Below are 17,192 nucleotides of genomic sequence, written 5' to 3' on the forward strand. Positions count from 1 at the left end.
TTTCTCCCTGTGTCTGTGTAGGTTTCCTCTGGGTGCCCCAGTTTCCTCCCACAGTCCAAAGATGTGCAAGTTAGGTTGATTGGCCATGCTAAATTGACCCTAGTCTCAGGGGAATTAGCAGGGTAAATATAAAAGGTTTACAGGAATAGGGCCTGGGTAGGATTGTGGTCAGTTCAGACTTGATTGGCCGAATGGCCTCCTTCTGAACTCTCCCTTCACCTGACAAAGGGACAAACCCCGAAAGCTTCTGAGTTTGCTATCAAATAACTCGGTTGGACTTAAACCTGGTGTTGTCAGACTTTTTACTCTCTTTCTGAACTGTCAGGATTCTATGATAAACAGCAGTGAAATGAACAGAACGTTCCTCTAATCAGATCTACTTGGATACAACTTATCAAAGAAAACCTTCGTAAAGTATTGTTAACAGATAAGAATGCGGGTGGTTCATTAAAAAAAAGTGCAAATAAGGAGGAACAGAATTATTTGGCAACAGTGAATTACCTACATGAAAATAAATCAGATTGGAATTTTTAAAAATTAATTTACAGGATATGGACAGCATTTCTTGCCCATCCCCAATTGCCCTTGAGAAGATGGCGAATTGGCTTCTAGAACCGCTGCAGTTCATGTGTAGATACAACACTGCGCCGTTACTACAAAATATATTCCAACAAGAGGATGGGTTGTGAAACTCTAAATCAATTGGCCGATTGAGCAATAACAAGAAATTTTCACAATGAGGGTGAGGTTATAATCAACATGGTGTTATTACTAATAGCTCAGAATATTACAGAGCCATGATTGATAATGAAACAAAAACAGAAATACTCTCACAAAAACCAGATGGATAATATTAAACATTTCTACCATAAAGTAGCTGCCAGTTTAGTTCTGTAAATTATTGAGACAATAACAGGATATTTCTTTGTCGTAACTTTGAAAATGTAATTGCAACAGTTGATGCTACACTTAGTTGTATTTTCCGGGCTAGTCCCTAGATCTCAATAGACTGCCTACAATCCTTTGCAGTTTACAAATCAAGAAGAAAAAGATACATGGAAAATTGAAAAAGGTGAAAGACACAAAATTTAAAAAAAAGTCATAACTCTTTAAAAAAGTTAATTTTCAAAATCTTTGCGACTTACTGGAGAGCTGGCTGGTAGAAGATGGAATGGCTTTTGGAACAATAGGGCGAGCTAAAGATGCTTTGGAAAGTGATGACTGAAGAGGACGGAACGAGCCAGTACCTAAAACATAGAAAAGCAAAGAGTTCACAATCAAGAATCAACAGGGGAGTCGTCAGTTCTTTTACTGGATAGTAACTATAGCGTTGAGACGAAGGAGAGCAACATTGTCAAAGAGATGGATTTTAAGGAGCGGGGAGGAGTGGTTTTGAGAGTGACTTCCAGAATGTTTGGCCCTGATATCTGAAAACACAGTCACCACTCAGAGTGAAAGGAGGTGGATGCACAAGTTCAAAGTTGGAGGAACAAGGCATTTTGGAGTGATTGGGGTTGTGGGCTGAAATAGGTTATAGCAATAGTTGGGGGTAAAGCAATTAAAGGATGAGAATTTGAAATTTGAGGCACTGGGGACAAAGAACAAATAATGATTAGAAGAGCTGGGCTGATACAGCAGCTGAGGAGGAGGATGGGATGGATGGCAAAATTACAGTTTCTAGCACAGGCCCAAAACATTGGGTTTTCCCTTCACAACGGTTTAAATGGAAGAAATTACAGTTTATCCTTGACTGGCGTTGGACAAGCAATCAAACAACACAGGGAAAATGGGGTGAATCGAGACATATTGGAGACAGATACACCAGTGCCAGCAGAGCACTCAAATTTGCCCCCAGTATCTCTGGATTAGGAAAGAAAAGAGAAGCTGGTCAGAATTCACACTGCTGACAATAGCATCAGTGTGAAAAGCACGTATCTGCAGGCAGCAGGGGAGGACATCAGATTTTGTTGGAATGACAACCATGACTTCACTGTCTAGACTCACTCCCATAGAACTGGTCCTTGGGCTAGGCACAGTAAGAAGTCTCACAACACCAGGTTAAAGTCCAACAGGTTTATTTGGTAGCAAAAGCCACTAGCTTTCAGAGCGCTGGCTGCCCCTTTGTCAGGTGAGTGAGGGTTCTAATTCCAAACAGGGCATATAAAGGCACAAACTCAATTTACAGAATAACGATTGAGTTTGTGTCTTTATATGCTCCCACTCACCTGACAAAGGGGCAGCCAGCGCTCCGAAAACTAGTGGCTTTTGCTACCAAATAAACCTGTTGGGCTTTAACCTGGTGTTGTAAGACTTCTTACTGTGTTTACCCCAGTCCAATGCCAATATCTCCATCCCTTGGGCCAGGAACAGGGGGCTGCTGGCACCCATGGAAAAATATCCCAAAATAAAACACCTTTGATATAGCAGCGTGCAAACTATTTCACGATAACCAATGCAGTGCTGCTATCAATCAAAACTTTCAGTTTTACTTTGGAAATACAAGGAACATCCCAAAATAGCATACCATTCTACTCATTTCTGGTTTGTGCTTAATTCATTGACATATCTCTTCTACAGATACCCAATTTGAAGAGATGCTTTTCTTCTCTCTGGTAGGATTTCTATTTGTCTTGTTTACCATGTTCTGTGCAATCAGTTTTTTTACTTGTTCTATTACAAACCTAATTTGTTTTACACCCACCATCCCATTTATCATTCAGTCTTGCTTGCCTTCTAGCTTATTTCTCTTCTCTTCTGTCTCAACCTCCCCTCTCTCCTTGCCCTACCTCTGGGTTTGCTCCGGACACATCGCATCCTTAATTTTCTCCAGTTCAGATGAAAGGCCATTGACCTGGAATGTTGGGCTTCAGGATACCAATGTCAGGATCAAAGGGCGAACCCTGAGCCAGTTGTTACCAGCAGCATGACTGGCACAGCGACATTCCAGGAGGCAGTCTCCTAACTGGCATACTAAGGAAGGTGAGTGGATTCCCAATGCTAAGGCTGGTAGGAGGCCTCAAAAGGCATTATAGTGGAATTAAAGTTCAATGAAAGCACTATAAAAGGGGAAAAAATCTAATATATTAGTCAGCAGGGATGAGGAGAAAGACCCTTCAGACTTGGGGTAATACCTCTCTGGATGGTTTGTTGGGACCTCCTTTGGAGGACGGAGCCTCAGCTGCGAAGACTGGCAGCCTCCGCATGAGGTAGGGAGCTGTTCTGCCACCAGCAAAATGCCAGCCAGTAAAATCACTCCTTACTGGGGCCTTAATAATGTTAATGAGCTCACTGCCTCTGAGGTGGGTGCATCAATCTGCTTTCCTGTCCAGCCCAGGAACATCCACCTCTGTGAATATTCCCCAGTGGCTGAACTGCATCGGGAAGCCAGCCTGATGGCTCTCCCTGCTCTCTTCCTGCCCTCATCCCCTCCCCAGCCTCCAAATCCCATCTCTAAACTTGCCACCCCAGGGTCACGAAGGTTTATCCCATTGCCTCTGGGTTGCTCTCCACAGACACTGCCTGACCTGCCAAGTATGTCCAGCAATTTATCTTTATATTGTTCTGCTGATCGATTTGAGTGACTATAGTTACCTGCGGCAGAATTGGACAAGATAGAAAAGGAACAAACGTGCTGAGAGGAATTTCCAGTTGGTCGCGGTAACAGAGTTCTCTGCAAAAAGATAAGGAAAACAAGAGTGTTTTACACAGCAAGACGGAATCTTCTGTTTAAACAGAATATGATTTATTAACAAAATAAGTATTTTGCTCTATTAGAGGAACGTTTATGCATTGAACAAAAATCTTAAATATTAATTGTTAAACTAATATTTGGCAACACCATATGAACGATAAACTTACCATTCATTGGGATGGGAGTTAATGTTTTTAATGGCTTAAATGTTTCTCAAGTAAAACATACCAAAATGTGACAGGACCAGAAATAGAAATCCAACTCATGCAATTGTGTGTGTGGTAGCTGCCCTCTAATTTTTCCCTCCTTTCCTTTAAGCCCACTTTCCATTTTGCCAGTGAACATCCATATTGTTTCTAGTTGCCTCACCCACAGACCTACTATAGCCAAATGGCAGAAAATCTGGTCTCATATCTCCACCTAGTTGATCAAGCTGGCCAGTGACAGAAAGAGGTTCTGTACTTCCTTTCTGAGGAAGCACACAACTTCTACTTGGCAATTACTTGCTGTAACCATGTTGAGAACAGAGACTCCACGGAATGAGCATTAAATCGGTATCCCATTACTTCTCAGCACCCAGCTAAAATAACTGTTGCAATGAACGCTGCCTGCAGATACCCAAAACAGAAGGCCACTTTTCATCATGACTTAGTAAGGTAGAGGGTTATAGGTAAGCCTAGTAGGTAGGGACATGTTCGGCACAACTTGTGGGCTGAAAGGCCTGTTTGTGCTGTAGTTTTTCTACGTTCTACCATCTCTCTCAGCGCCAGTAATTTTTAAATCCAAAAAGAAAACAAAAGCATTTGCAATTACAGAACACATCACTGTGAAACATCCCAACGCACTGCTTACAATGAAGTTATCTTCCTGTGCAAATACAGTTGACATGTAAATTAACGTGTCAGCTGTTCCATGCCACCAAAAATTGATAGCCATGAGATAAACGCCCCGACTGCAAGTTTGGCAATACTGGCCAAGGGAGTAAAATTGGCCAGCTCATCCACTGCACACTCAATGCTATCCAAATCTAGCTGAGAAACTGCGGCACAGCAGCACAGTTGTTAGCACTGCTGCCTCACAGTGCCAGGGACCCAGGTTCAATTCCAGCCTCAGGTCACTGTGCGGAGTTTGCGCTTTCTCCCCATGTCTGCGTGGGTTTCCTCCAGGTGCTCCAGTTTCTTCCCACAGTCCAAAGATGTGTAGGTCAGGTTGATTGGGCACATTAAATTGCCACTTAGTGTCAGGGAGACTTGCAGGGTAAATACACAGGGCTATGGGGAGCGAGACTGGGTGGGATTGTGGTTGGTGCAGAGTCAATGGGCCAAAAGGCCTCTTTCTGCACTGTAGGGATTCTACAAAAGAATAAGACTGAGTTATTTTATGTCCACTTGAACCAACAAACAGTTCTCCCATTCATCTGATGGTCGTTATATCCAAAGATGCAGCATTCCTTCAATACTGCATTGGAAAGTTAAACACAATTTATTTGACCTAGAAGCAAGAGTGCTTCCAGCTGAATCAAGGTGACACAAATCATTTGATGTGATTCAAGTATCGGCTTGTTGGCCAAGCCTATTTAGATATCACAGCTAGAAATACAAATACATGCCTCTGTTTACTGTGACATACATAATAGGATGGAAACAATAGACATTTACACTGAAGTGTAAATCAATTTGGACAAAATTGAATAATTATGCATGTAGAATGTGAAATTGGCATACTCATTGTACAAGTTGTGGTGATAAGAATTTTGAGAGCTTAAACCTTTATTTCTCAAACATATGCAAACAGTTTTTACCTGAACCACCAGGGGCTTGCGTGGGCGATTATTTCGTAACTTCCTTTGTTTGGGTAAGTAAATGTCTGGTGGTCTCTGAAATAGCAACAAGAGATGATCAACATCACAATCAATAATAGATATTTGCCTGTTAAGCTTTGTAAAAACCTTTAAGCTGGTTCTCGATGCATGGTTAGAACAGGGGTTGTGAAAAATGTAATTCAGACTCTTAAATCAGTTTTAGAGACAGTCAAAAGAGCAATAGTTGACACAAGGCTTCCCGTGTGTTTGAAATGTTGTGAGGTTGACATTATGAATACAGAAAATAACTTGCATTTATAATGCTGCATGGGTGGCACAATGGTTAGCACTGCTGCCTCACAGCACCAGGGACCCAGGTTTGTTTCCTGGTTTGGATCACTACGTGTGCAGTTTGTACATTTTCCCCATGTCTACATGGGTTTAATTTGGGTGCTCCAGTTTCTTCCCACAATCCGAAAAGATATGCTAGTTAGGTACACTGGCCATGCTAAATTCTCCCTTAGTGTATGCAAACCGGCACCAGAGTGTGGCGACTGGGGGATTTTCACAGTAACTTCTTTGCACTGCCTATTACTTGTGACACTTACAAATAAACTTTAAAACTTTAAACTTAAAGTGCATTTCTTCTGGCCAAGAGTATCATATCACTTTATAGTCAATGAATTATTTTGGAAATATAATCACTGTAATTATGTAGGCAAGTAACAAATGCCAATGTGTTACATCAATGAGATAAATGACCAGTTAATCTGTGATGGCGTTTGGGCGGTACATATAGAACTGTCACTTGTTTCCAACTGTAGCTTACCATCATGAGGAAGATTGACATAAATAACGTATAAAACATGATTTATTTCCAACGCTGAGCTCTCCATTATACATGAAGAATCAACACAAGCAAATAAAAAAACTTTGCAATCCACAAGCTCTGTGAAAATCTATAGCGGAATGTATCCACTGGTACAGAATTGAGGGGAGGAGGAATCGAAGAGGCCTAGCACCCAGTTTTTGACAGAGGTTGAGAAGAACAAGTGATGAAAATCTCAAAAAATCCTTTGAATATTTCTTGAAGTAGGGCCAATCTCGCCCTTTGAAAAGGAATTAAATGAGAAATAAACACAAAGAAAAAGAAAAATAAAGGTTACAGAGGAAGGGCCATATGGCCTTCCTTTAGGTTCAACTGACATGGATTCTAATTAATAAACCATAGTGCATAACACCAAAAGGAAAATCATATCCTCATTAATCTCAGGTCATGCTATTTACAATGAGATGTGAATCGATTGATATGGAATCACAAATCAAACTTCAGCAGTTTGCAACCATAACAAACACTGAATTAAGAATGTGTAATTTCTATCTTTTATTCATCTTCTGTTATACAAAGGGTGAAATTGAACTCAGATTGATGCACATCATTGCTAGGAAAAGGAACCATTTCATACGCTTGGCACCAAATCAGCAAACATGCTGTGGCAAAATATAAATATGAAAAATAAAGAATAAGGCTCTCCCCCTTAACTTCAACATTAGGAAGATACTTAACATTCCTGACCTGTAATCAGAATGGAATGGTTACTAAAGCAATTATTTAATCACTGTAAGCTTAACACAATAATTAATAGCTTTGTGCACACAAATGATACTTTCAATAGATTGTAGTCAATTATTTGAGCAACCAAAAAAAACCTTCTAGCAATAGTCTTGCTATTAATGTGCTGCCATTAGAAGCTGGAATCGAACCCGGGTCCCTGTCACTGTGAGGCACTGTAACAGCAATTCTTCAGACTCCAGAAAAATCAGAAGCAGCAAGAAAGGTACTGTTGCTATTATTCTTTGTAGTCTCAAAGCTAGTAATCTGTAGGATAGTGCATCTTTTCTTTAGTTGTTATTGGGATGCAGGAATTACTAGCAAAGCCATCATTTTTTGCCAACCCCAAATTGTCCTTGAGCCACCACAGTTGCCTACCCTGTGTGTTGGTACACACAAAGAAAGGGCTGTCAGGGAATTCCAAGATTTTGATCCTGTCTGACTGGCAAACTATTGAAATCCCATATTTTAACACTCCGCCATTATTAATCAAGCACAGTAAAAAGCACACTCGCTCTCGTCTCATTCGCAGAAGAAAGTTCAACTCACACTGAAAGAATCCAGTCGCTGTCTGAAAGTCAGATCAGTCTCCTTGCTGGGTGAATATATCTTGTTATGCCTACTGTTGGGCGGCAGAATTGTAGGAACAGCAAATATCCCACTGTCTGCATCACTGCTTGAATTTCCAGAACTACCAGATGAACACGGCACCACCAATGTCTTCTGTACATTACGCATGCCTGAAAATAATAAAATCATTACAGCAAAGAAGAAAAGCACAGCACAGGAACAGGCTCTCCAAGCATGATGCCCTAACTACACAAAACCTTCTGCCATACTTGGTGATGTCCCTCTATTCCCTCCCTTACCCCTTGTACTCATCCAGATACCTCTTAAAAGTTGCTAATGTGCCTGCTTCCACCACCTCTTCTGGCAGCACGTTCCAGGCACCCACCAGTTTCAGCATGATAAACTTACCCTGCACATCTCCCTTAAATGTCTCCCTCCCACCTTGAACCTGTGCCCCCCTTGTAATTGACAACTGTACCCTGGGAAAAAGCCTCTGACTATCCACTCTGTCTATGCCTCTCAATTTCGTAGACCTCTATCAGGTCTCCACTCAGCCTCCGTCCTTCCAGTGAAAACAATCCTAGTTTATTCAACCTGTCCTCATGGCCAATATCCTCGAGACCAGGCGACATCCTGGTCAACCTTCTTTGCACTCTTTCCAAAACATCCATGTCCTTGTCATGTGGTGACCAGAACTGCACACAATACATAAATCACTTTCATTCACATTTGTGACATCAAATCACATGTTGAGAGTTAGACAAGCATTACATTTTCAACACTGACTAAACTATTAATATTCAATTCCATAGATGCTGCCTGACCTACATTTACCAATTCAGGTTGAGATGATCTTTCATTAGAACAGGACCCTTCAGGTCATTTCACTACCTTCGAACTGTGCCGGTCTTTAAATCACTGTTTTACACCTCGTGGCTTGAATCTATTGCAGATGCAACAAAACCCAAACTGAGTACAACAAATAATGAAGATTTCACACAGTATCACATCACAGTCTATCTCTAGTTTTTCAGATAAATCTCCATTCACTGGTCACTGCACTAACCTGAAGCAGTAGTGGGAGTAGCTGCTTTGTTCGATCGAACTGCTGCAGTACTTCGGACACAGCCAGGACTACGTGTAAGAGTGATCACTTTCCCCGGTGGAGTGTGCATCTGATCTTCGTGGTTTGACTTCATTGGAGATGTTGCCACAGAGTTAGATTCTGGATTCTAGATGTGATAAAAGAGCTACATGAGAGAGTGAAGTCCTCTACGCATTGCCCAGGTCTCCAAATCTCAACCGGTCCACTGAGCCTTATTTAACAAGATGCCAATGCGATTGGCCCAAAACCATTTAAATACTTTCAATGGACAATTTTTGCCCCGTTCCATGTCCTAACATGCAGGAGTTTTACACACAGGCTTTTACAAACTCCATTAACATAAACTTGTTCACAAGATTCATTTCCTATTATGCTATTAGTTGTTGCTGGGGTAGCTAACAAATTCCATTCAATTCAAGCCTAGTGTCCAATGCCTAATGAATTTTAATAAGGGAACATAAATAAATGTATGCTAAAACTCTGGAATCTTGGCCATGCACACAAAAATGTAGCTAACACTAATAATTATCCAATTTTAAAATGAGCATTGATCGTTACAATCCTAACAAGCTGTAGGGCTTTTTAAGAGGACAAATCACACAGTAAAGTGCAAGTACAAACCCGTAAAAAATCCACACATTTTGAAATCACAAACATTTAAAGTGCAAGAGCCCAGAAAAATCCCTCACTTATTTCTATGTGCAAATTAATCCTAACCTTCTAGGCCCAGCTGACAATGTACAACGATGCCATTGTCCGTGAAAATGGCACTTTTATTTTCGGACTGCTGGCACAAGGAAGAGCCACATTTTATGCATAAACTTTTCCCTAAACTGTCATCCATTTGGACCATTTATCAAGAGCCCCATAACTTCTGCTTTCATAAATCAAACAAGGGCCCTGTGATACTAACCTTAGGTTAAGATGTCTTATAAATCAATCCTTTGGACTACGTGAAGGAACTCTACTCAAACATCAATTAGTGATCTCAGATTTCCGCAGTGCATTTTGGAACTATGACATTGGGGGCAATTCACTCAGATAAGCGGAGGCTGGTTAGCAGGCTTCCCCGCTGGGTGCTACGGACTTCGCACATTTCCGGCGTCCAGATTTCTGGCAGTGTCGGCTCCACGCTGGAAATCGGTGCGGAGCTGATTGAAATATTTAAATATTCATTTGCCTATGATTAGTGGTTCCGGACACTTCATTAGCCTCTCCCCAACACCCCTGCCAGGAGTGGTTAATTTCAGCAGGGTTTCCAACAGCTCTCCAGTAACGGGGTACTGGTCTCGCTCAGGAGGTTGGGGGTAAGGGGGGTGCCACCTGGGCACTGCCAGATTGGCCCAACTGGCACAGCCCAAAGGATAAAATGGCAATGCCCAGGGGCACCTTGGCATTGCCCACTGGGCATCAGGTAGTGCCAAGGGATGGGGCCAGAGGGCGTGAGGCCTGTGGGGTTTTTGGGAGGGGGGGGGGGTTCCTGCTCCAACTCTGCAGTTGGGATCAGTGACAGAAGTGGGGGAGGGCAGCAATCGGAAGACCGCGACTGCGGGGGGTCCTAGTCTGGAGACTCTGGGAGGTCAACAATCGCGGGGTGGAAGCAGCATTGCAAGACTGGCTAGTGATCAGGAGACTGGCAATGCGGAGCTACCATGAATGCACTGATCTCGGCGCTGACAGATCAGCGCATGCGCAGTGGCCCGCTCAGCACTATGTTGCCGGCCTCTCCAGCGGGAACAGACCCCACCCCAGATTTTTATCATGATTCACATTAGGGCATTCTGCAGTCCTCGGAGTGTGGGAAATTCATTTTGAAAATGCCGCTGTAAAAAACCCGTGAGAGTTACTCCTGTGTTTTGCGAATTTGGCACTTAGAATTCTTTTGGGAGAATCCTGACCGTTATTTCCCAAGTGCTGGAAATAATCAGGGGAATTATTTTCACAGAGATGAAGTTATTAGCTGCAATGAATCATTGGTATTGTCATTTTAAAAATGGGAGAAGGTTACCATTGAGTACAATATTAACCAAATATATGTACATACCAATAAATAACTTCCTTTGTGGCTTTCTTCACTTTTTGTTTCACTAAGTTTTGATCTTTATTCTTTTGGGTAACCTTGGCAGCAGTGGCTAAGCCAACATTTTTTATTGCCCATCCTAATTATCCTTGTGAAAGTGATGATGAGCTGCTTCCTTAAACCTCTACAATCCATGTGACATAATACACCCAGTGCTGTTAAGGAGGGAGTTCTAGGATTTTGACCCAGTGACAGTGAAGGAATGGCAATATACTTCAAAGTCAGGATGGTGTGTGGCTTGGAGGGGAGCTTGCAGGTGATGGTTGTTCTCATGTTTATAGAAATCCTACAGTGCAGGAGACCATTTGGCGCATTGAGTCTGCACCAACCACAATCCCACCCAAGCCCCATTCCTGTAACCCCACTAATCCCTCTAGTCTGCACATCCCGAGACACAGGGCAACTTAGCATAGCCAATGCACCTAACTTGTACATCTTTGGGCTGTGGGAGGAAACCAGAACACCTGGAGGAAACCCACGCAGACACGGGAAGAACGTGAAAACTCCACACAGACAGTGACTGAAGCCGGGAATCAAACCCAGATCTCTGGAGCTGAAAGGCAGCAACGCCAACCACTGTACAACCCATGTGTCTGCTGCTTGTGTCCTTCTAACTGGTAGAAGTCACAGGCTTGGAAGGTGCTGCCCAAAGAATCTTGGTGAGTTGTTGCAGCACATCTTGTAGATGGTACAAATTGTTACTATTGTTGGTGGTGGGAGGGAATGGATTTTGAAGGTCGTGGGTGGGCACCAACCAAACAGGCTGCTTTGTCCTCACTGATTTCACGCTTGGTTGTTAATAGAGTTGAGATCCTCCAGGCAAGTGGAGAATGACACTCCTGATCTGTGCCTTGTAGATGGTGGACAGGCTTTGGGGGGTCAGGAGTTCCGCATAATTCCCAGCCTTTGACCAGTCTCGGAGCCAGGTCAGTTTCTGATTTGCTGCCCATCTCTCATTGCCCTCGAACTGAGAGACTTACTAGGTTATTTCAGAGTCCAGTTAAGAGTCAATCACATTGCTGTGGACATCATGTAGGCCACACTGGGTAAGGGCAGCAGGTTTCCTTCCCTGAAGGGCATAGGTAACCAGAGGGATTTTACAACAACTGATCATAACAGTAGTCGTCATGGTCACCATTACTGAGACTAACATTATATTACAGATTTATTAATTAGCTTTAAGTTGCTGTGGTGAGATTCGAACCCTTGTCCCTGTAGCATTAACTCTGGACCCCTGCTTTAGTGGCTGTTACTAGTCTAGTGACATTACCACTATGCCACTATCTCTCTGAAAAGATTAAGGAAATGATGCAAGACCGTAATCTCCTTAGATGTCAACTTGCAACTGGTCTCTAGAGATGCTGAACAAATTAATGCAAGTAGTCATGAAGAGACACACTGCAATGCGAGGTGCCCAGATTAAGTCCCTCCATCAGCATCCACTACCGCAATGGTATGACAGCAAGTTTCTCTGCGCTTTCAAAACAAACATTTGCCCTTTAAAGTAAACACAAGTAAAACATACGACAGTTACCTTCTAACATTCTTTTGTTTCTGGGTTTTTTAAAACTACAAGCCAAATAGTATAAATGGGATTTATAGTTACTTTATTTCCTATGCCTTTAAAAGTACTATTTGGGTTGAAATGGTTTGAGCAGAAATTCTCTCTTACTCCGACTCATTGATTTAGTATACTCACGGGTTTAGGATTCACTTCAGTGGTGATGATTTGCAGCAAGCACTTCAGTAACCGCTGACTTGCACCCCTTGTTCTCTCAGTTTCCTCGGCGTTATTCCGCTGGGTTTGTACCCAGTCATACTCGAGCTGCAGTTTATTGGGTTTCCCCAGCATGAGGTACAGTTCAGCCAAAGTCAAATTCTCAGAGGTACTCGGGCTCCAGCCATCCTCCTGCACCTGCTGGGCCAAATGGGTAGTATCCTCTTTCGGTGGCTTTGGAACAATGCTGGCACTACTAGGTTGTCCCTGAGAGGGCGGAGCAATTATCAAGGCCTGCCTCATAAGGCAGTCAGCATCAGACCCCTCTTGGGTGAATGACACTGACTGTTCACGAGTGCAAATAGAAGGTAGGGTCCTGTTATCACCATCATCTAATGTAGTTGAACTGGATGACTTTAAAGTGGTATCACTGGCCAACTGTGGCCCTGAAACTGCAAGCTGTTCAATGTTGACTTCTCTCATTTCTATATCTCCCGAATGCACAGCACTGGGATCACCAGAAAATCCATTTATGCCTGAAGCAGTAACACCCTTTTCAGAGGATTTGTCCTTACACATACACCTTTCTGGGACTACTAAGTTCTGACAAGACTTCATGTAACGAGGAACCGGATCCAAGAGGGACACCTCATCAGTGTTCATAATCCCTCCACATACACAGGAATCAGCAGTGGGAGCTGCTTCCGGGGACTCCATTAGAGCGGCTTCATTACTGTTACATTCCTCAGTGGAAACATCTGAATTAGCTTTGGGAGAGTTAAATAGATTTTCTCCATTTTCTCCTAACTCATGTTGTGCCCCATCAAAAAACTCCTCCGCTTTTGGACTCTCCTGGTGGGCAGCGGTCTCTTCAGCAGAGGTAGCTTCCAAAGAAGACATTTCCTCTTCAGTGCTTTGTGGTCCTTCTCCAGTCAACAACCCAGTCATTTTGCTACCAGTTCGCCCATCTGTTGGGGCCCGTATTTGCTTAACGTGTCCCTTCATTGGGCCCTGTACTCCCTGGTTGAGAGGGACAGTTGGATCCTTTGTGACAGAGGTTCTAGCTAGGATCTGTGCTGGTGGGATTAAATGAGTGTCCTTCACATTCTGTCTGCACCTCCCCGTTTCCTGCCAGTGCACTGTGCAACAGGCCTTCGAGTGAACTACCTTTGCCACTCCAGGCAGTGCAGTTAAGGTACAGTTCTCTGCAGGATAGAGGTGGAGTTCTGTCTTTTCTTCAAGCCCCACAATCCTTGATTCACTATCTCCAGAGTCCTGCTGGCGTTCTTCCAATGATTTACGCTAAAGAACAAAGTCAAGGCAAAACTAGAGGCAAGCCATTTGTAGAATTCTGCTTAGATTAATTAAAATTAGTCGCAGTGGCCCCAATTTTACCATTTTGATTCTAAGTGCTGAATTTGGGCGCATTTCAGATCCAACTTGGAAAACTGCTGTCAGGCGCCCCCATATGCACATAGCCTGAAAAAAAATCTCAAGTCTAAATCACGCTATGGGCGGAGTTCATCGCGTCCAAAATGCTGCAGCTCTGATCGGAACTTTGAACTGCCCACACGCAGTGGAAAAAAATTGGAAAACTTGCCCGTCACATCGCTCCCAGGCCGCAAAAAAGATACAACGGCCTGGGAGCGATGGCCGTCACAGACATAACCCACCCCCACAACGTAACTGTCCTCCTTATCCACCCACCTCTTCCCCCGCTACTGAGATCAATCACGACCCCCTGCCCCACCTTCCCCCCCACCAACCGCCTGCAGAGTGGCAGCAGTTCCTCTCGCCACCCCCCACCCCCAACTAAAGATCCATCTGGCCTCCCTGCACCCCTCCCCCCCACAATTTGTTTTTAGTCAGGTCGGCTTAGTTTAACTGTGGCACTCTAACCACAGAATTTGACTTACAGTTAGTAAGTAAATATAAACAAAGAGGATAAAGCCATGCATATGCACGTGTTCTGCGTTCACGTGCACGCTGTGGGTGCACATGCACATGCCTGTGGACTTGTGCACACGCAATGGGACTGAGCAGACAACTGTGTTTATTCAGATTCAGTGTGTCAGAATAAATAGCTTCATTTTAAATTCAAGAAAGCTTGCTGCTGAATAATTTAATTGGAATATACACTCCTAAGGGTAAGAAAATCCCCTCCTCTTTCCATACAAAACATACTAATCACGGGTAGTAAAAGAGCAGATACATTGTTTGTGACATCAGTGATTTTTAAAGCGATTATAATAGGCCACTTTCTAAAACAGTGAGGGTAAGACAGGACATTTGTGAACAGGAAGATTGTGGGAGTTACACCTAACCCTAAAAGCATATTTCCACTCACTGCTGGAACCTTTGTGCTCCCTGCGACCTCTCCACTTTAAAGTTGACGCCAAGGTAATTGATGGGTTGTCCCTGTCCTGGATGAATGCGTGGCTGTGGGTCACTGGTTTAATGTTTCCAGCTTGGCATTCTAAGTAGTGTCACAACACCAGGTTAAAGCCCAACAGGTTCACAAACGAGGGCATATGTCCTGCTTGTGAAACAAATCCTGCACTCACCTGATGAAGGAGCGGCGCTCTGAAAGCTCGTGCTGCCAGATAAACCTGTTGGATTTTAACCTGGTGTTGTGAGACTTCTTACTGCGGCCACCCCAGTCCAACACCGGCAACTCCACATCATAGCTTGGCATTCAGAAGCAAATGAGGCCCTACCATTTGAATTGCTTGAACTTTTTACCAAAGGCACCAAGCAGGCACAGCGATTTCTTCACTGATTGGTCATCATGTATTTGCTGATAAACTGACCCCAGGATTTCTTTTGTTTGCCATTCAAAAAAGGATACAATTCTGAATTCTTGTAAAGCCCATTTGTGTTTGAGGAATTCAATGAGGCTAGAAACTTTCCGGTGCAGCTCCACCATCATTCTGCAAAGAGATCAAACTTGGTCCATCAAAGAGTGATGTGCAAATACAGTATCGCCTTGTATATTGGAACTCAGTTTAAAGGAAAGGACAGTATGCAGTCATTGAACATACAAATGCAAGTGATAGCTCCCAAGAGAGAAATCTCAGAATCATCTTGAATCCTTAAGTTATGAAACTACAAAACATACAAAATCACCAACATATTGCTTCATGAAGTAGATGGATGAGAATTGACATCCATCACTCTGCAAATGGTGAGCTCTTTGATCTGCCGTAACGCACGGAGTAATGGAATCGGGGGTTGAGCTTTCCAAGCGGATCAACTGGCTGACAGTTGGAGGTCTGTCCTCTTCATTCATCTATGGATGTCATGGAGAATACAAGTAATATCAAGTTTACTATTGGTCACTGATGAGGGTATATTCTAGGGTGACTGATGCATGGTGACACAGTGCCTCACAGCGCCAGGGACCCAGATTCAATTCCCAGCTTGGGTCACTGTCTATGCGGAGTCTGCACATTCTCCCCGTGTTTGCATGCATTTCCTCCAGGTGCTCCGGTTTCCCCTCTCAGTCCAAAAAATGTGCTGGTTAGGTGCATGGGCCATTTTAAGTTCTCCCTCCGTGTACCGAAACAGGTGCCAGAGTGTAGCAACTAGAGGATTTTCACAGCAACTTTATTGCAGTGTTATGTAAACCTAATTGTGTCACTAATAAAATAAATAAAACTTGCAGCAATGTCAGCAAGTCTGACACGTGTCCCATAGATTTTTCTTTGATATATTAAATTAATTTTTTTGTAGCAAATGTGTAAATTGTTTACAGTATATACCTCCAGCAAGTATAATTTTTCTCAAACAACTTATTAAATAATAGTTACTGTTCTGAACATCAGTTTCCCTCCAAATGACACATTTGTTAATGTTACTCTCCAATACTGTTCTGTTAAATCTTATTATAAAACTTGGAGTATATAAACTTGCAGTATTTTCAGTTACCTACATAAAAGTTTCACACTCAGAAACTGAAGACACTCAAGTTATGCTAGAAAAAGGCAACACTGCAAACAGACAAAGCTCTCTATCTGATAATCAGTAAACAAAGAAATTAATGTATCACAGGTTAATAGATTAGATATTCAGCCTGTACCTTAGTCGAGGATTCTGTGCCAAACTCTGAACTCTTGCCCAGGTGTAGTTACTGCGTGGCAGCAGTTCAAGTAGCACTTTGAGAGGAAGTCGGACGGGTTTCTGATCTTCTTCATCACTAATTCCTAAGTACAATAAAAGAAAAGACTGTCAGAAGATAGTTTGGGAGGAAATAGGAGGAGGAAGGGAAGAAACAACATGTTTAACTTAAAGAAACCTTGGTCTTCTTGACATTCACCCAGAGGGCTGCTGCAGTCAGGTGGGCTGTGGAGATGAGTGAAGCAAAACTAAAAGGGAGGGATGGTACAAAGTTAAGCGTGTAATTTGAGGAGAAACAGGCAAAGGTACTGATGGGAGGGAGGGGATGATGGGAAATAGAAGTGGAATAGTAAGGGTGTAGGTGCTGTAATGATTGTAAGTGGATGAGGAGATTCACAAGTGTTTGGAGTAGGAATGGTGGGTGGGGGTACGGGTGCAGGGCAGAATTCCCGGGGTCTATAGCTCCCTCACAACCCCACTTCAATTTCAGACTGCAGCCT

At 43.1% G+C, this 17,192-nt stretch overlaps 1 protein-coding gene across 4 annotated transcripts in view; it reads right to left on the bottom strand.

Annotated features, from left to right (window-relative positions):
• cramp1 (cramped chromatin regulator 1) overlaps nucleotides 1–17,192 on the bottom strand; it is a 59,660-nt gene that overhangs the window by 13,835 nt on the left and 28,633 nt on the right. For all 4 annotated transcript variants that reach the window (XM_080206976.1, XM_080206978.1, XM_080206977.1 and 1 more), the window contains exons 8-15: nucleotides 16,655–16,778; nucleotides 15,425–15,506; nucleotides 12,559–13,878; nucleotides 8,741–8,906; nucleotides 7,654–7,844; nucleotides 5,493–5,567; nucleotides 3,592–3,670; nucleotides 1,146–1,247 (exon numbers count right to left, since the gene is read on the bottom strand). In XM_080206976.1, the coding sequence (XP_080063102.1) occupies nucleotides 1,146–1,247; nucleotides 3,592–3,670; nucleotides 5,493–5,567; nucleotides 7,654–7,844; nucleotides 8,741–8,906; nucleotides 12,559–13,878; nucleotides 15,425–15,506; nucleotides 16,655–16,778 (2,139 nt within the window). The remainder of the gene's footprint in view (nucleotides 1–1,145; nucleotides 1,248–3,591; nucleotides 3,671–5,492; nucleotides 5,568–7,653; nucleotides 7,845–8,740; nucleotides 8,907–12,558; nucleotides 13,879–15,424; nucleotides 15,507–16,654; nucleotides 16,779–17,192) is intronic.

This window comes from Carcharhinus amblyrhynchos, chromosome 18 (genome assembly GCF_965287045.1).
Source record: "Carcharhinus amblyrhynchos chromosome 18, sCarAmb.v2.hapA, whole genome shotgun sequence".
Classification (NCBI taxonomy): domain Eukaryota; kingdom Metazoa; phylum Chordata; class Chondrichthyes; order Carcharhiniformes; family Carcharhinidae; genus Carcharhinus; species Carcharhinus amblyrhynchos.